At 48.9% G+C, this 27319-nt stretch overlaps 1 protein-coding gene across 8 annotated transcripts; it reads left to right on the forward strand.

The window, feature by feature from the left end:
- Positions 1 to 81: 81 nt before the first annotated feature.
- atp2c1 (ATPase secretory pathway Ca2+ transporting 1) lies at positions 82 to 26891 on the forward strand. 8 transcript variants are annotated; one of them, XM_086217541.1, is made up of 28 exons: positions 82 to 327; positions 9905 to 10078; positions 10205 to 10309; positions 10869 to 10985; positions 13272 to 13361; positions 13588 to 13623; positions 14103 to 14164; positions 14308 to 14416; positions 14699 to 14854; positions 14995 to 15063; positions 15979 to 16054; positions 16143 to 16209; positions 16500 to 16624; positions 16719 to 16816; positions 17289 to 17384; positions 17530 to 17619; positions 19006 to 19110; positions 19335 to 19491; positions 19810 to 19980; positions 20098 to 20195; positions 20336 to 20386; positions 20582 to 20748; positions 20861 to 20929; positions 21962 to 22078; positions 22165 to 22312; positions 23098 to 23193; positions 23277 to 23418; positions 23503 to 26890. In XM_086217541.1, exons 3-28 carry the CDS (start codon positions 10241 to 10243, stop codon positions 23622 to 23624), a joined length of 2703 nt encoding a protein of 900 aa, XP_086073667.1. In that variant the 5' UTR covers positions 82 to 327; positions 9905 to 10078; positions 10205 to 10240; the 3' UTR covers positions 23625 to 26890. The 8 variants fall into 8 exon arrangements, with proteins under 8 accessions (XP_086073667.1, XP_086073670.1, XP_086073672.1 ...); XM_086217542.1 differs by lacking the exon at positions 82 to 327 and adding an exon at positions 917 to 1028; XM_086217543.1 differs by lacking the exon at positions 82 to 327 and adding an exon at positions 2857 to 7772.
- The last annotated feature ends 428 nt before the right edge of the window (positions 26892 to 27319 follow it).

Raw genomic sequence — 27319 nt, forward strand, 5'->3', positions numbered from 1 at the left:
GTAGGTAAGGGGGCGGGGTTACCGGTGTGTCTGCAGATTGATGCCTGCTTTGGTCGATGAGGGCGGCATTACCTGATTTTTGGCCAGGTAAAAGAGGTGTGGCCAAGGAGATATAGGGGAAATTAGTCGTAAAAATAATAGTGGAAATAGTTGTACCTGTTGTAATAACTAGAACTTCCAAAAGCTCATCATTGTAAAAGTAACAAAGTGAGCCATCCTTGCTGTCGGTGACGCAATTATCCTGGGTTATAGGTTCGCCATGCGGCCCCTGGCCCTCCGCGGCCGCCGTAGCTCAGTTTCTGTGCTGTGTTCGACAGGTTCTACCAGGTAAGGGAGATTCTGGAACTCTCGTCCGCGTAAAACTCTCAGTTTATACCGTAAAGATCACTATTTGTCATTAACTCTCACAGAGGAACGTATATCGGGAGAACGGAACAGTTTGTTTGTGTCTATTGTGGATTCCTGGTTATTAATGGCTGATTGAACGATTAGTGAGCTGGTGGAGCTAAACATTTGCTGAACGCAAATCAATGAAGTGAACTCTATTTTATTCTTGATAATTGATTATTTTATGTATAAGAGCCGGTGAGGGTCTTTGAAACCGGTTTAAATCCAATTGTTCCGAGCTTAGTCTTGTATGTGCCATGAGCTGATGATGACGTCACATGTTTGAATGCTCTTTGGTATGTATTGGATATTTGTGTTAAAAAATATAGGAAGTAAAGAACCAAATTGTTTTTAAAATCACTCTTGTAGGGTAAATACTGCTTGAAAAATCTAATTAAGTAAGTTAGACAGTGTACTTTGTGCGAAGTGTTTTTTATACACACAAATTATTTTGACGTTAAACATTTAAAAGTGCAAAACTACCTCTTCATAAGCCACGTCTAGGAGAAGCTTTATTTTGAAACGGCGCCCGGAAGTGTAATATTTGAGGTCAGTGCATGTGACATGGTGGACTCTATGCTGTCAGAGAAACGCTCCGCGGTGGGATTTCACGGAAGATGCTGAAGTACCGGGAGCCGCTGGTGAGTTTCTTGCCTCTCGACTGTACGCTAAAGCTCGAATCACCTCACCGCCCATGAAGCTACCACCGGTAACGGGGACCGGCCCCTCTGGAGGAAGGCAGGATCGATTGTTCTCCTCCCGGGGCGGACTCGCCGCTAGCCTGCTGCTGTCACAGCGGGACGAGGCTAATGCTAGCTAGCGAGCGGCGGCTGACATTTGCGGTTGTTGACAAAGGTGATTCCCCTCAGCGCGGCGTTCTGAGATGATGCGCGGTCCCTCTGTCCCGATGCCCCGGTGGCGTCTCACCCAACCTTCTCGCTGGCCGGCGGCGGGAGCAGCTAGCTAGTTAACCGGGGCTAGCATCAAGGAATGAGGGGACGCTGCCGCCGGTGTGCGGGACCACCGGTGGTCTTGTTGACTGGCGATTGCGTTGCTCGTTACTGTGCTGCCGATGTCGTCCTCGAACGGCCCGTCACCTCAAACCGAACAGCAGCAGAGGAATCCAGGAGGGAGTAATCACGGAGGACCGTGGGAACGTTACTGGACATCAGAACTGAACCGGGCAAGAACCGCAACAGTTGAAACAGAGCCAGACCTCCCCGAACAACAGAGCCCAACACGAACCCGTTCACCGTCTGGTAAAGAGATTTACACTTAGATGTCAGAAAACAGCCCTCAGTGTGTAAAAGTCCATTATTTTAAAAGGGGGGGGGATTAAATGCCAGATATTTTATTCGGCATCTTGAGTGAAGCCGATCCACGCGCCCCACAGACTACAAGTGCTGCTCTGTTGAAGTCTGACTGGATCAGGTAGACCAGGTGGGAGGTCACCCTGAACCTGTGGTTAGGGTTGAATTCTATGTCTTCTTACCAATGAACACAATAGTCTGAAAAACCTGCTGCTCGCGGTTGTGGGCGCCATCAGCCGCCACATGAGTGAAAAGGTTGGTTCCTGAGGGTGAGAATCCTCTGAGGATCATGGAAGCTGAACGTGTGGCGGTGACTCAGCTGCTCCGTACGAAGCTACTGAATGTGGCGAGAGCGGCCTTTACCAGAGTGCGGCAGCTCTGTTGCCATGTTCACATCCTGTTTCCTCCTGGAGGGAGGGACCCTGAGACACCTGGGAGCAGCTTATCTGGAATAATAACCAGGATGTGGTTTCAGCCAGCTGAGCGTAGCGTGGAGTGGTGTTTCTCTCTCTCTCTCGTCCCCTCGCTCCTGCGTTGACATGCTGATATGAAATGAGTGTGAAGTGGAACAAGAATGCGAGTCTCCCCAAGAATGAAGCCACAGTGAGAGTTTTTTTTCTTTCTCGCCACATTGCTCGGCTGCCACTGACACGTAAGGCAGCGGTTGGCCTCTCCGCCCTCATTGGCTGCTCCGATGCGATGTGATGTTTCCGTGGATGCAGATATTCCCTGATGAAGACCATTCTCAGAAGAAGACCCTGCCATTTGCAGCTGTGATTTTCTAATGACTCACTGGCACCTGAGAAGCGTTTCTTGGTCTTCGAAGCTCAGGTGTTACTTACCTGAGTCTGATGGCTGCACCAACCAAGCCAACAGAGGACAGAAATTTCCAGCAAGTTGCCAGCTCAGCAGTGAGTGAGAGAGAAAGAGAGAGAGACACACACACCTTCATATACTGATTTGGGCAGTGGTTGCCATGGTAACAAATGAAACTTTGAAGCCTTAATCTGAATAAGGTCATGACAATCAGATTAAGATGGCATATTTTGGTCTCTTTAGGCTCTTGATTTTATTCTCATTATTCAGGTGTGTTGTAGGACTTCAGAGCGTGATTGATTGATTGATTGATTGATTGATTGATTGATTGATTTTTGTATGTTGGTCAAATGTCATCCTTTGGCACTGATCCCGCTTCCAGTGATTATTATCATTGTCAACACTCAAAAGGTTCCTAAATGACAGAAATGGTTTCAAACTGTGACGTAGAAGCAGTGGTAGGAGGTGGGCGGGCCTCTGGTCTTTGCCCAGTTCCATGTAAACAGGAGTATGATGGACTAAGCTGGAACCTCATGGAAATATCGTTCCATGTCGAGTCCGTTCACTCCTGGGATTTTTCTGTGGTGTCGTGGAGCAGAAGCCACGATTGTTGGAGTTGATGAAACAGGAGAGATGTGGAGAGATCATCACACTCCTGTTCCCATGAGCATATTTGCTCTTTACACGATGGCGTGGACCGACTGGAAAAACCAGAACCTCTTCTTCATGTCCTGTATCTCAGAGATCAAGTGAGAATGTGTGTTCAGGCCAAGTCAGCGGTGAGAGTTGTCGTTTTAAGTGGTGCTGAATTCCTCCTGGTAGGATGAACACGCAGCAGCGATGAAACGGCTCGCAGGAAGCGACTGGCGTCCCCCGGCGTGCCTGTCCTCAGGTGCATCATGCGTTTGCTCGTTCTCCCAGCAGAAAGCCAATGGGATTGCTCCGTGTGATTGAGTCAGTGAATCAGCCCTGCTGAACAAATGTTGATGATCTTCCAGGTCGACTCGTCCCCGCTGCTCTGTGGGTTCACGTGATCAGAAAACAACATTGATCTGCGATGTCTCTTGGTTTTGGCTGATCTGGTGGTCCAGCTGGTGGTTGCTCTGCCCTCAGCCTCATTAAAGGACAGTCAGATTCCACTGTACTCGTTATGACTGCATGCAAACCAAAGCAGTTTGGTCATCAAAGCTGCATGGAGATGAGAGACGGTCGTCTGTGCAGGGACGTGTCTCTGTGTCTGAACCCTGTAGATGGTAATGAGGACAGAAGCAGGCCAGCCCTGGCCACTGGTGCGAGACGCGTTTCCATCTGTTTGGCTTCCGTTTGCATACGATGCTGCTGACGTGGACGTGTGGTCAGAGGCAGGAAGGACACCATGACTGATGCCTTTACCTGAAGCTGGACGCAGTGACTCGTGAGCGACATCACACTGCAACATGAGAGGAGGTGGGATAAAGCATCCATGGCCGTCTGCCACAGTCATGTTTTCCTGCTACAACGTCCGTATTCCAGCTCTTCATATCTGTTTAGTTTTTTTTTCCAAACAAGGAAGCAGTCAGTCAGACAATGTGACAGCTAAACTTTTAACACCTGGAAACTCCAAAGTGAATGTTTTGGAGGAACTTTGGCTTCGGGACCCGAGTATCATGATCGGTGTTGTATGGTGAAGTCTTTGTCAGTACCCTCTGCTCCTCATGAGCAGGACTGACTCATCAGTGTCCCATTCTCAGCGCTGACAGACAGTAGTTTGGTTTTAATGAGTAAAGTGGTATTTTATTGATGTGCTGCTGTTGCTTTGCATGACAACAACATAGATTTGTACCTGGATATTTAGATGGCGGGCTAACGCCTCAGTATTTATGACCGTGGTAGAGGGACCCTTGTTAAGCATGAGGGTGTCCAGGGTTTCCTGTGTTTCCTAGATAAAGTACTCCAGACTTTGTCCATGACGGCCTGTTGTCAAGGTAACTTCATGCAACACTCGTTTGTCGGATGTTGGTAGTGAAAGTCTGGCAGCTGTCCATGCTGAGCTCCTTTAATCTGAAAACCAGCAGGAAGTGTTGAGCTGTTGACGGCTCATGACGGAGGCTTGGCGAGGACGATACGACCCATTTACAAGTAGTTACCTTGTGTTCTATCGATATTCCACCTGATGTCACAGTAACTTTGCAGGACCTGGACAATTTAATGGCTCAACTGCCTCCCCCAGATATGTTTTTAGGAGATTTTAATGCTCATAACCCTGCATGGGGAGGAAACTACTCCAATGCTGAAGGCAAGGCTAAGGAGGACTTTATCACTCAAACTGACTTATGCCTGTGGAATGATGGATCTTTGACCTGTTTACATCCGGGCCATGGAACATACTCAGCAATTGATTTATCCATATGTGATCCTAACCTCTTGCTTGACTTTCCCTGGCGAGCACTGGATGACCGATGTGAGAGTGGTCATTTCCCCCTGATCATGTCATCTACAGAAGCAGACGCACAGTTAAGACCCCCAAGGTGGCAGCTTCAAAAAGCTAACTGGAGTCTCTTTCAGTACCGTTGTGATATCCACCTGGGTCACCTACCCCAAGATATGGACAATCCAGTCGATAACTTGACTCAGAGCTTGATCTCTATTGCAAAGGAAGCTGTCCCAAAAACTTCAGGAAAGCCCCACCACAGGTCTAAGCCGTGGTTTAATGATAACTGTAAAAAGGCCATTGATGCCCGGAAAAAGGCAGAGAGGGTTTTCAACAAGCATCCAACAACAGCAAATCTGGGCAGATTGAAAATGTCACGAGCCCAAGCACGCAGAGCTATGAATGATGCAAAACCACAAAGCTGGTGAGAGTACGTGTCAAGCCTTACAAGGGATGCATCCTCAAAACAGGTCTGGAGTTTCATTGGAAAGATGAGAACTGAAGGAGGAACTGTAAGAGTTCAACATCTAAAATGTCACAAAGGTCTTTGACGTCTAAGCAGGACATAGCGAACAAACTTGAATTTCAAGCCGTGCGCAGAAAGGAGGAGGCGAAAACCCTGAATTTGTCATCAGATAACGTGGAACCATACAACCAGCCTTTCTCAATGGATGAACTTCGATGTGCTCTAAGGAACTGTCATGATACTGCAGTGGGCCCTGACGTGATTCATTACCAATTTTTAAAGCACCTGCCATCCAGTGTGCCATCTCATCTCCTGGCAATATTTAATGTGATTTGGGAATCAGGAAAAGGACCCAAGTCCTGGAAGAAAGGGTTTATCATTCCCATTCCAAAACCTGGCAGAGATCATACTGATCCCACCAACTATCGTCCTATAGCCTGAACCAGCTGCCTGTGCAAAACTATGGAAAGAATGGTGAATGAAAGACTTGTGTGGATGCTTGAATCAGAACGGCATTTGAGTGCATTTCAATGTGGCTTCAGGCAAGGAAAGAGCACAATGGACCACCTTATTAGACTGGAGGCCTACACACGGGATGGATTTATCAGGAAGAACATGTAATAGCAGTATTTTTTTACCTTGAAAGGCGTATGATACCACTTGGAAATATGGTATTTTAAAGGACTTGCACTACAAGGGGTTCAGAGGTCGTCTGCCCATTTTTATCTCCAATTTTCTGTCTAATAGACTTTTTCAAGTTCCATTAGGTACAACTTTTCAACACCTCATTTGCAAGAACAAGGAGTTCCTCAGGGAAGCATCCTCTCTGTCACCCTATTCAGTATTAAAATCAATAGCACTGCAAAAGAAATCTATCCCAATCTTTTCTGCAGCCTGTGTGTTGATGACCTCTGTATTTGTTACAGAGGGAGATATGAGTACAATGGAAAGACGACTCCAGCTGTGCATGAACAAGATCAGCACTTGGTCCATTGAAAATGGCTTCAAGTTTTCTACATCCAAAACGTTTGCACTCATTTTTGCCAACTTGGGACTTGACATCATGAGCCACTGCTGTACACGGATGGTGCCGCAATCCAAGTTGTGAAAGAGGCTAAATTCCGTGGTCTTACACTTGACAATAAATGATCTTTTATTCCTCACATGAAGACTCTTAAAGACCAAGTTTCAGGTTGTGATGATGTTGGAACAGGTTCCTGATTTATAAATTAACCAGTTCAGCCGGTTTGAATAAAATCCAACTGGTTTAAGCTTCAACTCCAGATCAGACTGGCAGAACCAGAAATCCATCAAGTCTGAACACCAGCACTCGCCGTAGCAGTCGGAGCTGGGACGTCGCCGATGTTGCTCCAGTCAGAAGTGTGTTCGTCTTGTTCCCACGGTCGAGTTTCTCTCAGTTAGACTCACGCTCAGTTGGGGAGAACCTGACTTTAGAGATGCGGCCCGGTGAGCAGGATTCATGACATCACAAACATTTTAAAAGCTGATCTTGGTCCAGATTTCAGGGATAAACATCAGCTCGAGACTTCAGCTGGAGCGATGTGACATCTTTGAGCCCTCGACTGATTGTAGAGCAGAAAAAGTCTCCGATAACCAAATATGTGTAACTGATAGTTTATTTTAGTGCAGGGATGGAAAATCGATGTATCTTAAGTGTGCACCACTTTTGTACTGATACGACTAAGTAAAGGAAGACGGCTAATTTCCTAAACCATTAACTACCTTTATGTAAGATATTTAAGGATTATAACACATGAATATTTCAATAAAGGAGTAAAATAAATGGGACGCTCCAGATGGTCCTCTGCGTTACACACTCCCTCACACTGTTATTCGATCTCATCAGAAATCACACGCGCTGATACGATATGTTGGTGATGAGCTGATCAAACCTGTACTGGAGAAACCTATTAGTGAGGATTAGAAAGGCAAAATGCATTTTATGGGTAAAGTAATGCTCAAATATGTGTGTGTAGGGGATGTTTTAGGACGCACGCTGCTGGTTGAGATGATGGTGTCCTCCCGTCCTGCAGAGGGCAGCGTTTCTGTCCGGGATCCTGTTCTAAGCTGCTCTGGCTCCTAATTAGACTCAATCCTCTCAGCTCTCCATCCGTCTGGAGGAGACTTTGAACGCTCAGGAGAGACATTTGTTCACAGGACCGAGGGCAGCCGAGCACCTGGTGATACCTCTGAGGGTGAGGTGGGACTGCGGCATCTGAGTAGTGTGGAGAGCAGAGCACCTGTGGCTTAGCTAATCTGGCTAATGCTACCTGAGCCAGTGGCTGGCTAATGTCTCGGGTAATTGAGGCAGAGCTGACGGGAGGAGGACGAGGAGGCCAGATGGTCTCCCAGACCATGAAAGGTAATGTTCAAAAAACACAATCCGCTCCTCGTCCTGTGGGACGCCGTCCTCCTCGGCTTCTGTTGGTCAGGTCACACTAGCCTGAGAGAGCGCCGCCCGCCGCAGCTCTACCATGAACACCACAATAATAACACACACCAAAACATCACCCAGTGGCCATGTTAGGAGACAGATCTGTGCGAGAGCCAATGCTTTGCCAACTCCTGGCCTGCAGGGGGAGCCACATCAGCTATACAGCATGCTAACACCAAGTTCAGTAAAATGGCTCAGCGAGGGGTCGTACAACATGGATGCAAGTGAGCGTTGTGGAGCTTCCGGGGTAGGAGTCGCAGCAGAGACTGCAGAGGTTGTTGAGGACCTTCATGGTGACAGCAGGAGAAGCCTGAAGCTTTGAGCAGCAGAACCTGAGGATTCACGCGTCCTCCGTCAAGCTGGCTCTCGAAGTTCTGGTCCCTCGTGTCCCACAGCACTTTGCATTGCGTCACCCACTTCATCTCTGTCATTATCAGTGAGCCGGTTATCGAGAAGCAGCCGCTTGTCATTAGTGCTGTTTGCAAGAGGAAGTTGTGCTGCACTGAAGATTGAAATGTAGCAGTTGACTCCCTCGGAGGAGGGAGGATGGCAGCCGGCCATGATTCTATTAAAGCTAGAAAAAGACAACAACGCCGTTTGTTTCCTCTGCTGACTGGTGAAGGATCCCATCCGTCCACTCTGGAGGATTCAGTGTTTGTCCAGTACACAAAAAATGTGAACTTCTCTCCCTGTGGTTTGAAGCACTTCTTAACCATTGTTTTTCTTCAAGGGTTATGGAGGCATTCATGCTGGTGATACTCGACTCCACTGAGCGTGTTTTCACTCCCTAATTTACAGCTGGTCTTTGACGCCGTGTGGTGTTTGACTGATGCTCTGACCACTTGACAGTTGGAATTCACGGTGAATTAGCAGCTTCCTCTGCCTCCAACTTCCTGATCTCAGTTGGTGTGGAGACTTCTAGTGTTGTAAATAAGTTCTACGTTTCACAATAGTGGAGCTGTCTGTCAAACTGGTCTTCCACAGCGTGTAGTTGCTCCTGGTAGCTCATGAGTCTGATGTCAGTCGTAGTTAGACGCGTCGCATGTCTCGGCGGCAGCGTGAACCTGCAGTGACCCGGCTCAGCCAGCTCTGTGTGCCACTGTGGTGAGTTGAGTTCACATGCTGCTGATTCAGTGTGTTTATTTATCACCTCCTGGCACGGCGTTCTCCTCATCACCCTCCACCGTTCAGCTGACGGCCTCTCAGTTGTGGCTGCAGCGCGTCTGAGTCTGGGCCGTCTCCTCCTCCTGGACGTCTGGCTGTGAAAATATTGAATGTAGATGAGAAATGCCAGCCAGTCAGAGCTGAGGCTGCAGCAGTTTAGTGTCCCTCTGGTCAGCAGGTCGTCAGGCATCAAGAGGACAGTTTCATACATGCAGCCACGTTAGTCAGCTGATCAAGCAGCCTGCACTCAGACAATAGTCAAGGAGGTGTCGCTACCACTGCTGCTCAGGTGACTGACATAAACACACCTGAGGCTGATGGCAACTGACAGCACCACCCAAGGAATAACACAGGTGATTCATACAGTACCAACCAGCCGACTTCCTGGAGTTTGTTGCAGTTTAAACACGACAAGCAAAAACGGCTGTTCTCGTGCGACAAAAGGAAGAGAACATGGCTGACAGAAGGAAAAAGACTGTCGCTGGGTGTGAAGGAAACACGGAATCCAGGTCTGATTCACAACATGACAAAATGATGCCGCTTCTGTTAAAGATACTAGTTCGTTTACCAGCTAAGTACCAAAGGTCTTCCTCCAAATGTGAATGACTGTGCATCAACAACAGCTCTGAATGTAGTTGGTCGGGTTTTGGTTAAATTTAACCTGGAGGTTGCAGACCTGCTGCCTGGGAGACCACTACGGCTCCCAGGTTTGAACTGGAACTGAGTCCTTGTGTCCCAGTGGTGTGCTGGCAGCGGCGCCTCGAGAAGAAACTTTGCTGTGATGAAGTAAATCTTCTCAAGTGTTTTTAATAGGTCGTTGTAGTGACACGAGTAAGGAGCCTCTCCTCAGCACTGGTGGGAAAGTAAAGGAGCCTTGTTGTCTTTTTATGTCCTAGACTTTGACGCGATGCCTGTATTTCCTCTGTTCACTGGAAGGAGTCGTCCGCATCACCATTGTTTCCATCGTCTGTCTTCCTCTCAAAGCTCCGGGTCCTGCTCAGGCTGAGAACTGAACCAGGAACCTCCTGATGAAGCTTAGTGTGTCATTGATTTGACTTGAATGTTCTTTGGTAAATGTTGTTTGGGGTTTCATGTGCACACTGATGTTTTAAGAGATGTAGGGAGTTTTTGCATGGAAGACATTCTGGTGAACTTGTTTGAAGCATGTAACCTGTATCCTGTGTGTTTGTGTCCAGCTTTCCGAGAGTCAGGCCGTCAGTGAGGATGACAACATGGTCCCTGTGCTAACCTCCCTCAAAGCCAGCCAGCTGCCCGTCAACGAAGCAGCATGTATCCTGCAGGTACTCCGCCAGCCGCACCGTCACCCTCCACCCCCGAGAGATGACACAAGACGGACATTCACAAGTGCCTTTAGGGTTTGCTCAGACAGCCCGGCATCAAACTCGCCCAACTCCACCCCAGTCACTCAGTATGGAGTTAAACAATCTTCTTATCAACTTGTTCAAACACAAACCTGCCAGTGGAGATGTGTAAATTGCTGCCTGTGTTTCTTATAAAAAGGAGCCATGTTTCTGGAAAGGTCTGGCTCCACCACGCTGGTACTGATGACAGTAAACTAGAAACACAAACTCAGCTAGATTGGATCGTAAATGGAGGCAACGTCAGTGTTTGAGGGACGTGTTTGTCCTCCTGTATCAAAGCAAAGAGAAGATCTGGAGCACGTCACAGGGTTAGAGTCTTTTTAGAGTCTTGCCCGTAGCGCCAGCTTCAATGGAATCCTCACATCTAACCTGCTTTACTCACTCAAACAGCTGTAACTCTTCTGACGACGTCGACAGTTTGTGTCTTGAGAGTTTATGGAGCTTCGGTGTCTGACTGCCTTGTTGCTGTGTGCTGCAGGCCGACCTGCAGTTGGGTCTGACCCAGGAGGAGGTGAGCCGGAGGAGGGCCTACCACGGCTGGAATGAGTTTGATATCAGTGAGGAGGAGCCGCTGTGGAGGAAGTACATCTCTCAGGTGACGAATGATCCCACTGAAGTCTGGTTACCTTCCGCCAGGTTTGGTTGCCCAGCAACATCCGTCTGTCCTCTGGATTTGGTTCTGCATCTTTTCACGACCAACTGACCGATGCACCATAGTCCTGAACTTCAACCTGAGCGTTTTTTTCACAATGATACAAAGAGGAAGTCGTTGCCATGTGGCGACGCAGGGACCCTGATGCTCTGGTCAACCAATCAGATTGCTCGGTCAGGACTACTTTCTTAAAGCTGATGTGTCGTGTAATGCAGTAGAAGCGGCTTTGGAGGTCAAACACTTCATTCTTGGTGTTTTGTTTTTATTGGTGTCACTCTCTTGTCTTCATGTGGGATCAGGACTTTCATACGGTAGCTTGGTGTCGAGTGTCTCTGGGATTTGGAGGGTCTGTTTCCATGCCAAACTATTAATCCTGTTTAAAGCAGAAGGTCAAAGACTCCAGGCTGCCAGCCTGGTGGGGCTGCAGGATGACGCTAATAAGTTGATTTTATTTTATCTTGTGCCTGATCAAATGTCTGGAAGCTTCAGTGTGTCAACAAAGACGGGCAGGAACAGGAGGGGAAGCAAACAGAGGAGCAGCTCAGGAGTGACTGACTTTTTCTTATAAGCACTGACCGAGTGATTCTCTGAAGTTCATCTCTGACGGTTAACAGGAAGGAAGTGAAGGTTGACACACTGAGCTGCCGTTTATGATGGTTTAGTATGAAATGGCTAAAACAGCAGTACTGGCAGGATTCACCCTCTGACCCAAGTTGTAAAAGTACTTTAATTCTATAAGAGGGTATTTTTCTATGCAAACAGACCAATGGGGCAGGTCATGGGTGACGACGTGGCCCCACAGGAACGCTGCTGGTAAACTGCCACACAAAGTTTGGAGCCAACTTTTGTTTCATGGAGCAGAAAAGGACGAGCCAAGTCTTCAACGGGCTCCGACTGCAGGAGGCTCCTTTGTCCTCGTGAGCTGTGACAAGGACAGAAACCGCCGCTGGAGGACAGAGAGGTTAAATATAGAAGAGGAGGGCGGAGAGTGATGAAGACGCTTTCACACATTGAACCTGTCACATTTCTCCTCTCATTATCAGCCTCAGCCTCCTAACAGTTGTCACAGGCTGCAAGTGCTTTTATGCCGGTGCTCTCCAGAGCTCCTACCAGAAGGCCAGGACGTCACCACACCGATTTATTGCTGAATACCGTAATGGACTACAGTACAAATACTCGCATAACTTTCTGAAAAAAACAAACATCACCTGGTTAGTCTGGTCATATCAACATCAGATTATATTGATAACTTGACAGACAAGTGGAGTCAAAAATATTTTATTTAAAATTACGTTTGAGACAATTGTGCTCTGCTAATGAAAACACCTGAATGTAGCTCCCAGAAGGTACTGGGGCAACATGGCGGCTGGCAGAGCAGAACCAGCTTAAGATCACACCGTACCTGAGCGTTACTTTGATGACTCAAAGGTGGAAGCAGCCGTCACCGAGCTCGGACACGTCACGTCCCTTTAACCGACTCCTGATGAAGTCGCAGACACGTTTCGTGGCAGGACGTCCACCGTCGTGGCGGAGTGTTTCTCCATCATGGTAATGACAGACAGGAGCAACATCTCTGCTCTCTTTAACCACGAGACGATCAAGACAGGTTGTTTCCTACGATTCCGCGTGTCAGATCAACACCACAGAGCTGCGTCATGCTGGAGGAAGCTGGTACGATCACGGAGATCTTCCAGAGCGTGACCTGCTCCACATTGAACAGAGAAAGGAGGTCATTAGATGCCGCTGCTGAAAATAGAGCTGGAGCTCCTGCTTTATTCCTTGAGCCCTGCTGTGCCTTCCCCCCGTGAGCTTTGCATCCTGACCCAAACAATTTCTAAGTTGGAGGAGCAGACAAAATGTCCACGTTTGTGTGCCAACTCCTCATGAAAATGTCTGTACGGAGGTGAAGAAGGGGATGTCAGCGTGTGCTGGGGTGAGCATTAGTTAACTCTCGTCTTGCTGAGCCCCCATCACTGGATGTTTGGTGGCTGAGAGGAAAATGGCGAGTTCTTCACTCGTCGTGGTCGTTCACGTTGAGGGGTTTGATGGTTTCTCTGCCCTCTAATCAGGTTCACATTGAAAAAGAGTGAAATATCTTGACTTTGTGATGTTGTCCTCACAGATCGATGGTCCACTGGCGTTAATGTCCTCACAGAGATAGCAATGTGATTAGAGCTCATTGAAAGAGGCTGTCAGCTGGTTCTGATGTCATATCCTGTCTGTCTGCAGTTCAAAGACCCTCTCATCCTGCTGCTGCTGGCGTCGGCTGTCATCAGCATCCTCATGCACCAGTTTGATGATGCCATCAGCATCACCGTGGTAACGTGACACACCAAACTCATGAAAACACCTCTGTCCTGTAATTATTGAGCTTTGCTTCACGCTGCATCTCCTCCTGAGCTCCTGGGGCGTGTAGCTGACTGCTGGGTGGAGATGGGGCGCCGCAGCACCGTCAGCCCTCACGCTCACCTCTCGTCCTCCAGAAAACTCTGGCTTTTACTCTGTCTTGTTCTCTGCTGACTGATGTGTCCGTGTCTCCTCCCAGGCCATCATCATCGTCGTGACCGTGGCCTTCGTCCAGGTGAGGCCTGCTAACAGGTGTTCATGACCTCACGAGTGAGCGTGTGTTCCATCCTGGTTCGCCATCTATTCGCAGCTCCACCTTTACTCAGAGCTGATTGCTCGTGTCCATGTACATGAGTGATTCCTGCATGCTGGTCACACCCGTGACGTTTACTACGCAAACCGGGTGGGATCAGATCCAGGCAAATCCGTGGCGGTGAACATGATTGAATGATGACATCACATTGCAGACTTGGTTTGTCCTCCGCATTTCTGGTCCTGAATTTGGCACAGAACTCGATGCACGCATGCGGCGATTAAGACCTGGCTGCGTTGCTCAGTGATGAGTTCCTCTGATTGAAATCATGGTCTCTGTGGCGAGCGTGGACCGATAATCAGGGTCTCCTGCAAATGAGAACGTTTACACGCACAAACTCCGCAGATCTGAGTCCAGCTGAAGGGGATGTGTGTCGTGATGCGTGTTTGTGGTGTGTGCAGGAGTACCGCTCTGAGAAGTCCCTGGAGGAGCTCGGGAAGCTGGTGCCTCCCGAATGTCACTGGTAAGACTCACATCCTCCTGTTATTCTGGTCCGGGCGCCGCCCTCTGGGAGGAGCTGTTGAAGGGCAGAAATTTCCCCTCCTCTCCTTCTTTTCCTCACTCTTCATAATGCATTGTTTTCTACCCCGTCCCCCTCCTCCTCAGTGTCCGCGATGGGCACCTGGAGCACCTGCTGGCCCGGGAGCTGGTTCCCGGGGACACGGTGTGTCTGTCAGTGGGGGAGAGGGTCCCCGCGGACCTCCGCCTCTTTGAGGTAAACAGGCTTCATCTGTGCCGATGGCGCCAGTAGGCAGCTGTGTTTGATGACATTCTAAGGACCGGAAGAAGACAAAGCAGCAGCAGCAGCTTGATCATAAGTGTCTGACTCTCGCTGTATGATGGCGGCGACCTGAGCAGATGACAACAAAGCATCAATTTTAACTTCAGATAGACAGGAAGTGACATCATTCACTCCAGCTAGCTGAATGTGTGACCCGCTCAGCCGTCTCAGATTCCTGTTATAAACCCTGAAGTGACATTTGCTCCGCCCCCTCAGGCCACAGATCTGTCAGTGGATGAGTCCAGTCTGACAGGGGAGACCACACCCTGCGCCAAGTCCACCTTCCATCAGCCAGCGGCCACCAATGGAGACATCGCCTCCCGGAGCAACATTGCCTTCATGGGAACGCTGGTGTGCTGCGGTAAAGCCAAGGTACAACGTCATCTTTCAGTCTCAAAATGTGTTTTTAAGAAATTCTGTGTATTAATGGAGAACACAACAGGAAGTCATGTGGTGTTGGTTTGGAGGCGGAGCTTCTGGTTAAAACCGTCCTCTGTTTCTGTCACGTTCAGGGGATCGTCATAGGAACCGGGGAGAGCTCCGAGTTTGGAGAGGTTTTCAAGATGATGCAAGCAGAAGAGGTACTCATCCTTTTGAAGCGGCCGGTACCCACATTCCAGAGTCCAGTTTAATCTCCTCTACTCCGGCCTGGCCAATCACGTTCTAGAGTTCCTAAATCAATTCAGTCAGTTTTAGCGGTAGGACGCGGGCTCTGAGTGTGATGTCACACCGTCGTGTCCAGAGCCTGGAACCCTCAATGTGAGAGTGGCAACACTCACATCAGTTAATCTCTTCAAATTAACCGATGCAGACACACTTGGCAATTCCATCCACTTTGATGTTGTGAATACTGGGAGTAAGATCGTCCCAGTCTACCCAGTTAGATCATTTGCCAGAGCAGAGGAGGATGGAGCGATGTGATGATGTCAGTGAAAGGTGCATCTACACAAAGGGAAGGGAGACGTGGGGAAGTGGCGGATGTGAAGGGCACAGTGGACGTGGAAAACATTGCTAACGTTCCCTTGAAGACGTAAATGAACCCGTTGGAGGTCACACACACACACACACACACACACACACACGCTGACTCATGAAGAACTGATGAGAGGAGGAGCTGAACCAGTCCACTTGACCACCACTCAGAACTGAACAGGAGCCAGGACCTGGAATCCTTAGTGATCTTCACTTCGCTAGGGATTCCAGCTGTGTGCACTTGGACAAGCTCAGCTGACTTCACACATTCCCAGACTTTAGTCTGCTGCTGCCATTGCTTCCCTGAGCTGAGGGCTGCTGCCACACACATGCACGCACGCGCGCACACACGCGGTAAGAGGAAGAGCTACCTTAGCTGGTCTGAGTACAACGGAACAAAAACACTGACCACCAGGTGAGACGTGTCAGCTGGTGACTCAGAGGTCAGCGTTGGTCTGGACTTGTCAGTAACTGGTCAACACGTCGGGCCTCATTGAAAACTGTTTCCTGTCTGTGTGGTTCAGGCTCCTAAGACGCCGCTGCAGAAGAGCATGGACCTGCTGGGGAAGCAGCTGTCGCTCTACTCCTTCGGCATCATAGGTCAGTGAGTTCCATCCTCCGCCGCCGTGAACGCCAGGCGACCGGCTTGCCGCTCGGTGACGACTATCGCCTGTGTGCTGTGTTTCAGGGGTCATCATGCTGGTGGGCTGGCTGCAGGGGAAGAGGATCCTGGACATGTTCACCATTGGCGTCAGGTACTTCCCCCTCTAACCGAGATCTGATCCAACATCGCCTTCTGACCCAATTGTGCTTTTTTTAAATTATTTTTTTGTTTTGCTCATTGTCCGGAAAAGTCTTGTCTTTTGTTTGTTTTTATTTTGGCTAGTTTAGAATGTATTTCTTGACATAAATTAGCAAACCGATAGCAGCAAAGTCCCTTCATTTATTTTAAACTCACACTGGGAGTAACGAGCAGGGGCGGCAGCTGGAGGGTGTCGCTCTCAGACAAAATGTAAATGGGGAGTTTGTCACCTGTCTCCTTCAGTCTGGCGGTGGCTGCCATCCCTGAGGGTTTACCCATCGTGGTGACCGTGACGCTGGCACTTGGGGTGATGCGCATGGTGAAGAAGCGAGCCATCGTGAAGAAGCTTCCCATCGTAGAAACTCTTGGTACCAACTGTCCATGACAGGGTTGGAACTGTTCATACAGACGTGACGGAGAGTCAGTGAGTTTTACGGTGTCTCCTGTGTTCTTCTCCGACAGGCTGCTGTAACGTGATCTGCTCGGACAAAACTGGAACTCTGACAAAGAATGAGATGACGGTCACTCAGCTGTTCACATCAGATGGACTCCACGCTGAGGTCTGAACCGCCACTTTCCCAGTCTCCACCCAGGAAACCGCCCCTAGATATGAACAGTGGAATCATGTCAGGTTTCCTGCAGCCTCCACATCTTCACTCTGCCGGAGTGACTTTTCCTCTTATTTTGAAAATTTTCTCTGGTTTTGTTACAGTTTCAGCATTTTTATTCCTCATGATTGCAATCTTTGAGTTTCTGCTGGCTTCTCGTTCACATTTGCGTTTCTGACTGTCAGCCATCTTTAAACTGCACTTTAGTTTACAAAGGAGCTATGAATAAAGTTTGATCAACGTTGGTGAACACAGCAGTGAGCGAATGTTCATTTCCAATTTTGTGGAAATTTTCCGAAGCTTTCATCTGAATTTGGACCCAGACTTGTGAAACGCACATTTTTCTACCAAAATGACCATCTTATCTTTAAGACAGTTTGGCGCCAGCAGGTGTTGAGTTATTGTCTCGTGACTCGTCTCCTAGGTAACCGGCGTTGGCTACAACGGCGCAGGAGAGGTGATGGTGGACGGTGAGGTTATCCACGGATTCTCCTGCCCTTCAATTAGTAGGATCGTGGAGGTGAGGTGATCCAGTGGGTCGGAAATGTCTGAAGCTCCACAGTTGATGTGACCACGGTTGTGTTTCATCACATTAGTGTGTGTGTGTGTGTGTGTGTGTGTGTGTGTGTGTGTGTGTGTGTGTGTGTGTGCGTGCGCCGCACTAGGTTGGCTGTGTATGTAATGACTCTGTCATCAGGAACCACACTCTGCTGGGACGTCCAACCGAGGGAGCGCTCATCGCCCTCGCCATGAAGGTAAAGCTTTTTTGTAGTCCAACAGGAAGTGGTCACGTCAGGCCTGAGATCCCACAGGAAGTGGTCATGTCAGGACTGAGGTGTGGTTGTAGTCCAACAGGAAGTGCTCACGTCAGGCCTCAGGTGTGGTTGTAGTCCCACAGGAAGTGGTCACGTCAGGCCTGAGGTCCCACAGGAAGTGGTCACGTCAGGACTGAGGTGTGGTTGTAGTCCAACAGGAAGTGGTCACGTCAGGCCTGAGGTCCCACAGGAAGTGGTCACGTCAGGACTGAGGTGTGGTTGTAGTCCAACAGGAAGTGGTTACGTCAGGCCTGAGGTGTGGTTGTAGTCCCACAGGAAGTGCTTGCGTCAGGCCTCAGGTGTGGTTGTAGTCCCACAGGAAGTGCTCACGTCAGGCCTGAGGTCCCACAGGAAGTGGTCACGTCAGGACTGAGGTGTGGTTGTAGTCCAACAGGAAGTGGTCACGTCAGGCCTGAGGTCCCACAGGAAGTGGTCACGTCAGGCCTGAGGTCCCACAGGAAGTGGTCACGTCAGGCCTGAGGTGTGGTTGTAGTCCCACAGGAAGTGGTTACGTCAGGCCTGAGGTGTGGTTGTAGTCCCACAGGAAGTGGTTACGTCAGGCCTGAGGTGTGGTTGTATTCCCACAGGAAGTGGTCACGTCAGGCCTGAGGTGTGGTTGTAGTCCCACAGGAAGTGGTCACGTCAGGCCTGAGGTGTGGTTGTAGTCCCACAGGAAGTGGTCACGTCAGGCCTGAGGTGTGGTTGTAGTCCCACAGGAAGTGGTCACGTCAGGCCTGAGGTGTGGTTGTAGTCCCACAGGAAGTGGTCACGTCAGGACTGAGGTGTGGTTGTAGTCCCACAGGAAGTGGTCACGTCAGGCCTGAGGTGTGGTTGTGGTCATATCAGGAATGACATTGTGAGGTTTTTTAGCCTCTCCAGCACTCACCAGTCTGGTATTTCCTGATGGATCTGATGTGGTAGAGCGACGCCCCTGCTGACTCCCTCTGGTAACGTAGCTCCTGAGCATGTTTTTATATGCGGATGCTTCATGTCTGCTCCCAGACGAGCAGTGGAAAGCAGAGACTGAAAATGGCTCATCCTGATGTCTCACCAACCTAAAATGTTTGTATTTTATATTGTGTTGTGTTCAGGAACAGCTTGGGAAAAAGAAAGATCGTGATGTTTAAAGTAATTAAAGTGCTGTTACAGTGAACCTGAAGCCTTTGTGTTTTGTCCCCCAGACAGCACCAAAGTTGAGATGTGATCCTGTGAGAAACGCCGCCATCTTTAATGTGCTGAGTTGTAAATGTTTGATGAAAAGCTGACAGGGACATTCTGTTGTCATGTGACCATCCTGGATGATGATGTGATGCGTGTGTCACCTAGATGGGCCTGGAGAGCATCCAGCAGGAGTTTGTTCGCCAGGAGGACTATCCCTTCACCTCAGAGAAGAAATGGATGGCGGTCCGCTGTGTGCACCGCAGCCAGCAGGTGTGTACGTGCCGCCTGAGAGCAGGAGGTCTGATGAACCTGCTGCTCCTTGAGTCAGTTTGAATCTCACCAACCTTGTGATAAATCGGCATCTGTGAGGCCTTAACTTCAAGTCCAATAACTCTGAGATAGAGACAAAGTAGATTCTCTGGTAAGAGTTTGTGTATCAGGTTCTGTGTGTGAGATGTAACCTTCCGCTGGCGTGATGCTGTGCTGCCCCTCAGGACAAACCAGGTCTCTACTTCATGAAGGGAGCGTATGAGCAGGTGATTCAATTCTGCCGCTACTACAACAGCCGAGGGAAGACGCTTCCTCTCACCCACCAGCAGATGGAGCTCTACCAGCAGCAGATCAGCTACATGGGCTCTGCTGGCCTGAGAGGTGAACTCTGTTCCAGAATCCACGTAGAGTTTAGAGGCTCCGTCCAGGTCACCTGACCCAACAGGGAGGTGCTCGCTGTTCATTGACATTCCATGAAGGCGCTTGTTTGTAGAGTCCAGTTACTACAGTTTCCTGTTCAATGGGAAAATATCATGTGTTGTGTTGCTACAGTAACGGCATTAACCAAAACAGAACCGGCTCGTCCTTGGACCCACTGATTTCTCTGTGACTCTTTTAAACTCAGTGTTGAAATAAACAGAATCATATATTTTATATGCACGTCTGCTGGTTTGATATCTGACCCTCCTCCTCCCCCAGTCTTGGCTTTCGCGTCGGGCTTAGAGATGAGGACCTTGACCTTCCTGGGTCTGGTGGGCATCATCGACCCTCCAAGGTCAGGGGTCAAAGAGGCTGTGGCCATGCTCATCAGCTCCGGAGTAGCCATCAAGATGATCACTGGAGACTCACAGGAGACGGCTGTGTCCATAGGTGAGAGACGGGAACTCCGACCCTAACTCGACCTTTGCCTGGTGGCTAGGAGAGATCACGTGATCTCTCAGGAAATGGGGGCCGGGATTAACTTCTGTCCGTCTTCATGGTGTCTAGCCAGCCGTCTGGGTCTCTACTCCAAAGGCTGCCAGTGTCTGTCAGGAGACGAGGTGGATCAGCTGGAGCTGCAGCAGCTCTCTCACATCATCCCCCGGGTGAGAACACACACCCTCATCAGCTGTACGACCTTTGACCTCTGTGAGCTAAGCTGTTTTATTACATAAATGGAGGACAGCAGTGACTTGAAGCTGGTAGTTAACTGTGTGTGTGTGTGTGTCTCTCTCTCTCCCTGCAGATTTCAGTGTTTTATCGAGCGAGTCCCAGACACAAGCTGAAGATCGTCAAGGTGAGAGAAAAGAACTTGATTATCCCAAAATGGCTGAAGTGTTAAAACGCTTAGGGGTTGAATCCATGGCTCCTGAGCTGAATGTTTACTAGACAGACGCGTCTGTGAAAGGTCGTCCGCTGGCTGCTAGCGTGGATGTAATGGACGCCTGCTACTTGCTAGCAGCTTTGAAGGTTCATGTCTCGCCACTTTTAGTCCCTCCAGAACATTGGCGCAGTGGTGGCCATGACGGGTGACGGGGTGAATGACGCCGTGGCTCTGAAGGCGGCCGACATAGGCGTGGCAATGGGTCAGACGGGCACTGACGTCTGCAAGGAGGCAGCCGACATGATTCTGGTGGACGATGACTTCCAGACGATCATGTGAGCTGAACACGGGCACACTTCACCCTGAAAGTGGGTCTTCAGGTTGCGTGGCGCCCACCTGGACCTCTGGGGGAGTCTAACCTTGACCTTTGTTCCAACGGTCTTCCAGGTCAGCCATCGAGGAGGGAAAAGGGATTTACAACAACATCAAGAACTTTGTCCGCTTCCAGCTGAGCACGTAAGTTGATGAGGATGATGATGAAGATGATGATGATGAAGATGATGAGGATGTTGATGAAGATGATGAGGATGTTGATGAGGATGAAGATGATGATGATGAAGATGGTGAAGATGAGGATGTTGATGAAGGTGATGAGGATGTTAATGAAGATGATGAGGATGTTGATGAAGATGAGGATGTTGATGAAGATGATGATGATGAGGATGTTGATGAAGATGATGAGGATGTTGATGAAGATGATGATGATGAGGATGTTGATGAGGGTGAAGATGAGGATGTTGATGAAGATGATGAGGATGTTGATGAAGATGATGAGGATGTTGATGAAGATGATGAGGATGTCAATGAAGATGATGATGATGAGGATGTTGATGAAGATGATGATGAGGATGATGAAGATGATGAGGATGTTGATGAAGATGATGAGGGTGTTGATGAAGATGATGAGGATGTTGATGAGGATGTTGATGAAGATGAGGATGTTGATGAAGATGATGAGGATGTTGATGAAGATGAGGATGATGATGTTGATGAAGATGAGGATGTTGATGAAGATGGTGAAGATGAGGATGTTGATGAAGAGGATGAGGATGTTGATGAAGATGATGAGGATGTTGATGAAGATGATGAGGATGTTGATGAAGATGATGATGAAGATGGTGAAGATGAGGATGTTGATGAAGATGATGAGGATGTTGATGAAGATGATGATGATGAGGATGTTGATGAAGATGAGGATGATGATGATGATGATGATGAAGATGGTGAAGATGAGGATGTTGATGAAGATGATGAGGATGTTAATGAAGATGATGAGGATGTTGATGAAGATGAGGATGATGATGATGATGAAGATGGTGAAGATGAGGATGTTGATGAAGACGATGAGGATGTTGATGAAGATGATGAGGATGTGGATGTTGATGAAGATGATGAGGATGTTGATGAAGTTGATGAGGATGAGGATGTTGATGAAGATGAGGATAATGATGTGCGAGCTTTACACGTGCTCCCTCTGCTGGCCTCCAGGAGTATCGCAGCACTAACGCTCATCTCCTTGGCAACCCTGATGAATTTCCCCAACCCGTTGAACGCCATGCAGATCCTGTGGATCAACATCATCATGGACGGACCTCCTGCTCAGAGGTACGGTGGTGGCGGCGTTTGAAAACAACGGTAAGATAAAGTAACGCGAGGTTCAGCCGGAGCTTGATGTGTTTTGTTGGGCTCAGTTTGGGGGTGGAGCCTGTCGACCGGGACGTGATCAGGAAGCCGCCTCGCAACGTGAGAGACAGCATCATCACCCGCAGTCTGATCATCAAAGTCCTGGTGTCGGCGCTCATCATCGTTTGCGGGACGCTGTTCGTCTTCTGGAGAGAGGTGACGACCTTTTCTTTTCTCCTGAGGAGGAGAAGGAGGACGATGTAATCATCCTTACAGCATCATGGCACAGAATGTGAAAAATTAAATGGTCGTAACCAATGGGCATCTGCTCCTGATATTAACATGGAGAAATACTACACTACCCACAATCCTGAAGTGCATCAGCAACATCTCTGATTGAAATGTTTACTGAAGCAGTCACTGTCGGCCATTTTGAGCTCCCCCCCCCCGCCGTCGATTGAGAGCTGTAGAATCTCAATTTCTCTTTCTGACCACAGACGCTGAATGTTAATTATTGGTTTATTATCACCAGTTACAAGCTGGCAAGTGACAAGAAAATGGCCGGAGGGTCAGGAAACGTTGTTGTTTCAAGCGGCGCTGGTCAGACGTGCTTGAGAGCGTTGTGGGAGAATGGGTCAGTAACGGAGACGGCTCCAAGTGGCAAATTAAATGTTTGACGGTCCTCTGCTCGCTAGTTCCTGGTGTTCAACTCCATCTGTAAATTCCTCCTATAAACATTGGAGGGAATTTGATGTGAAATTAGCTACCGGAGCAGAAAGTGGGCGGTGCCCGCTGAGCTTGGAGCGCCACGTGTTTGTCACACTGTAAAGATGTAGTTTTGGTTTGGTGGTTTTCTTCCAGTTGAAAACATTCAACTTGAGGTAGAACTCGTCCGTAACCCTCATGCTTACCCAGCCGCCATCCAGCTGCTGGCGGATCAGTTTGAGGTTGAAGATGGACGCCTGTGATGTCAGCAGATTGTCAGCTGTGTTTGTGTTCAGCTGCAGGACAATGTGATCACACCGCGAGACACCACCATGACCTTCACCTGCTTCGTCTTCTTCGACATGTTCAACGCCCTGAGCTCCCGTTCACAGGTAAGATTGGACACGCCTCTAGCAGCGGTTAGTTTGTGTATGGCGTCTGATTGTCGGTAGTAAAGTCATGTGATGCTCCTCAGACTCGGATGGTCCATGAGATGGGTCTGTGCAGCAACAGGACCTTCTGCTACGCCGTCCTGGCCTCCATCATGGGTCAGCTACTCGTCATCTACTTCCCTCCGCTGCAGAACGTCTTCCAGACAGAGAGCCTCAGCGTCTTCGGTAAGAACCAGATATTTAGTCTCCGCCTCCTCCTCACTGATGATTCATCGCTAATGTGTCACTGCTTCCTGCGATGGCCCTCAGACCTGCTGTTCCTGGTGGCGCTCACCTCCTCTGTCTGTGTGGTGTCAGAGGCCATCAAGAAAATGGAGAGGTGGCGGGGAGCTGAGAAGAGCCCGCCCACCCACTGCTTCCACGAGGTATGACCTCCCTTCCTGTCTGTTGGCCCGCAGGCGGCGAGGAGAGGAGGATCTCACATCTGATGACCAATAAACTGCTTGGACCTTTGGTTTCCCTGTGAGATCCTCAGGAGGGAGGAGACACTCCTCAGGGCGAGCTAGCGGACTGATTTAACTGACAGGACAAGATGGCTGCCGGGACATGTGACTCTGGTCCAGAGACCTGCAGATCCTCGCAGCATCAACCGGCATCAGCTGCTTTGGCTCCACCCCCTCCCACTGGCCTCGTAGAATCCTGACTGTAGCTTTGGTGGAACCTGCCACAGACTGACCACGCCTTCCCTCCGTGCACCGCCTCCCCGTGATTGTTGTTTAGAGACGTGTGATTGTTATTTTGATGCGAGGGCGCCGACCTCCACTGGGCTTCACTGTTGGGGCGTTGCACTCGCAGGTGTTGGAGACGAGTTCACGCCAAATGTGAAGCAAATGTTTGTCCGCTTCACTCGCCCCCGAGAACCGGCGAGTACTGTCCTCTGAGGCGGACCAGAGGAGTACTGCTGCTGCTGGTGTACTACTACTGTTGAAGTACTTTTGAAGCATCTTTGAGGTGTTTAACCCTTCAGCGACTGGTGGTTTTACCTCGGTGAAGCCTGGCACCCACTTCCCTTTTGGAGATGTTTCATTCCAGCCGTGTACGAGTACATCGTTTGCCATGTAAGACCAAAGCTGCTGATTCCAAGCTCGCGCCTCAGGACCGCCGTGGCTGACGGCTGTCAATCAAGCTCTGTTTGAAAGTTCCCAGGAAGCCGTTTGACGCCTTGAAGAAGCAATGAAGAATTTTTGTTGAAGTTGAGTGAGATGTGCAAATGATTTTCTGGTTAATGTGACATGATCAGAAGGGGAAGATGCATCAAACATGCATTCATGCTGTTGCCATAGCAACCGACCTGCCTCCTACAATGTGGTGCGGTCGCTGTCTTGCTTGTGGACGCCGTCTGTGGACGAGACAAACATGCCGGTGACGGCTTCTCCTGTGTGACCAAGAGTTCTGACGTCTGAAAGTCAGCTGATCAGCTGAGATCGTGGAACAGTCGATGCGCCGTGACGTCACGAGCTTCGGTGTTCCTTTCGTCTCACAGAAAGATCGACTCACATTTGGTGTGAACACAACTGGCAGCACGGATATTCGGTCTCAGCGAGGTTCATGTCGTTACTTCTCTCGGCCAGTTGTTGTTTTGCTGAGGCAGCGAGCAGCCAAACGCCAGACGTCAGAGCAGCCCCAACAAGATGGAGGAGGCTGTTGCTGAGCACAGCTGTTAGCAACGAGCTAGCTAACGTAGTGGCGCGTCAAGCACGAGTGAGAAGGAATGGACGCCATCGTTGCTGCTGGTCATGGAAATCAAAGATGTTTCGCCCACAGGTTCCCAACAGAAAGAAAAGTTTAATTCTGATGTTCCTCGTGAATGGAAGGAAGTCATTTTCATGATAGTTAAGTTTTTCCCTGTCTCTTCATGAAAATGCGAGCCTCTTTTATAACCTGATTATTGTTCACTTTTATCCATGAGAGACAGCGACAGGCGAGTGTGATTGGCCGTTCATTAATCAGCAGATTTGTTTTGCGGGTTTTTCCCCACTTGTTTAAAGAATCAAAATATTTCCATCAGCTGATCCGGTGTGATCCCATCCTGAAAGTGAACAGTGAATCACTTCATAGTGGTGCCTTAAACACTCGTCAACTGTTCCAGTCTGGTTCCTCCTCCTTCAGCCGGCACCATGCAGACGTGGTGCCTTGTGGGAAATGGAGTCTGTTTTACTCGCCCATGGCTGGAGGTTTGTATTTGCTTTTATTTGGACGGAGTTGATTTGTTGACCACACGTGTCCTCAGAGAGCGCAGACCTTCGCCAAACTCCAGCTACAAAAACGTCACTTTCACGACAGTTCCAAAACGTGACGCGTTCTTCCTGGACCGATGCGCCCGCACCCTTCCTGAAAATCAGCCCCATGCTCGGACCCTTGTAGGAGTATGGAAGTTAAGTATTGACTGGTTTGTGCACTTGCAGCATGAATCAGGGCGATTTTACTCTGAAGGAGCAAACAGCAGAACCTCTGCAGCAAGGCTGAGGTTGACTTCCTGCTGGTTCTGAAGAGTAACAGCTGGATTTGTAAGCGGACCTTCAGCCAGAGGAACTGCAGCCGCCGAGCTGGGCCCTGGCAGGGTGGACCTTCACTCTGCATTTCTGCTGCTGCGGCAGGAGCAAAGCCACGATTCTCACTTCAGCTGCCAAACTGAACATTTGGAATGAAGCTGTGGACGATGATGCGCTGCTCACAGGCGTCATCCTAAGCTAGGCTAGGCTAGGCTAGGCTAAGCAGCTGCTTGCTGTCAGATCTGTGTACTGTTGAATCTGTTCGGACTGGTGGCCTCGGCCTTCCTGTTTTAATGGAGCTAATGGTATCAGCAGTGTGGGCGGAGCCTCCGTGTGAAAACAGTATGGCAGTACCTTCCACCTGCACTTGCTTGAGTGACCGGCAGGGGGCGACTCCTGCGTCCCCTCACCTGTGCAGGTGTGTTCTCCTTCAGAACTCTGAACATTCTTCACTGTACCCAGAGTTTGTTTCTTATAAACATTTCCTCCTGCATCTGCTGAGCGACTGTTGGTGGGTCAGACAGTCTCTCAGGCTCCGCCTCCTCTCAACCTGCCAGTAGCGACTGGCGGCATCGATGAAGTCGTGTGTTGTTGAACTCTCAACTTTTCTCTCTCAGCTTCTGAAAAGTTCATATTAACTGGTTTACTTTGACTTTTATCCAAGAGTTGGGGTTTTATGTCGGCCAAACCCTTTGAATAAATTCACGTCATCTTTTGTCATTTTTATTTATTTTCTAATTCTATTAAAACTATAAAAATAGAACTGTTTATATATTTTGTCCAATTGTCTGCTTTCAGATTCTGTAAATATTTACTGATTTAAAATATATAGATACTTGTAGATATCTGTGTGTTTATACATGTATGTATATACATACACATATACATACACGTGTATGTATACATGCATATGTATATATACATACACGTGTATGTATACATGCATATGCATGTATACATACATGTGTGTGTATACATGTATATGCATGTATACACACACACGTATACGTGTGTGTATACATGCATATGCATGTATACACACACACGTATACGTACACATACACACACGTGTACGTATACATGTGTGTATACATGAGATTACATTTTTGAATTTTCTGATTGTGGTCAAATAAAATAAAATAGAATAAATTATTGTATTACATCTAAAATTGCTTTATTAAAACAAAATAAAGATTTTCTCACATTTTGACAAACTGCTTCCAGTACTTGAAGCCCTGATGACGTCACGTCTGTGTGGTTCGGCTCATCGTTTTTGTGTCTACATTTGTTGGTCAAACAAAATCACTCTGGGGGAGGAAACGATCAAATTATTTGATTTTACTAGAACATAATGGACCTCATTGTGGGGCACAGCCTTTTGTTCCAGAGCAAGAGCTGCCCCTCCATGCTGGGGTTCAGCTTTGGAGGCGTGGTTTGTGCTGGCCGATGTTTGAGGGCCTGGCAGGTGCCCGCGCCTCAACACCTGAAAACTACGATGACGTCATAACCCATCTGTTAAAACAGATGTGCCTTTCACGTGTCCTGATTAAGGCGAACCGGAGCAGGAGTCGCCG

This window comes from Aulostomus chinensis, chromosome 11, assembly GCF_037954235.1.
Source record: "Aulostomus chinensis isolate RoL2024-O1b breed Wild chromosome 11, RoL_Achi_v1.0, whole genome shotgun sequence".
NCBI lineage: Eukaryota > Metazoa > Chordata > Actinopteri > Syngnathiformes > Aulostomidae > Aulostomus > Aulostomus chinensis.

Excerpts from the sequence above, each read along its gene's own strand:
- atp2c1 (XM_086217540.1), top strand. The coding sequence starts at position 1,005 with ATGCTGAAGTACCGGGAGCCGCTG. Across the intron at positions 14,165-14,307 it reads GTGCCTCCCGAATGTCACTG|TGTCCGCGATGGGCACCTGG; the intron begins GTAAGACTCACA and ends CCTCCTCCTCAG. Across the intron at positions 14,417-14,698 it reads CGGACCTCCGCCTCTTTGAG|GCCACAGATCTGTCAGTGGA; the intron begins GTAAACAGGCTT and ends CCGCCCCCTCAG.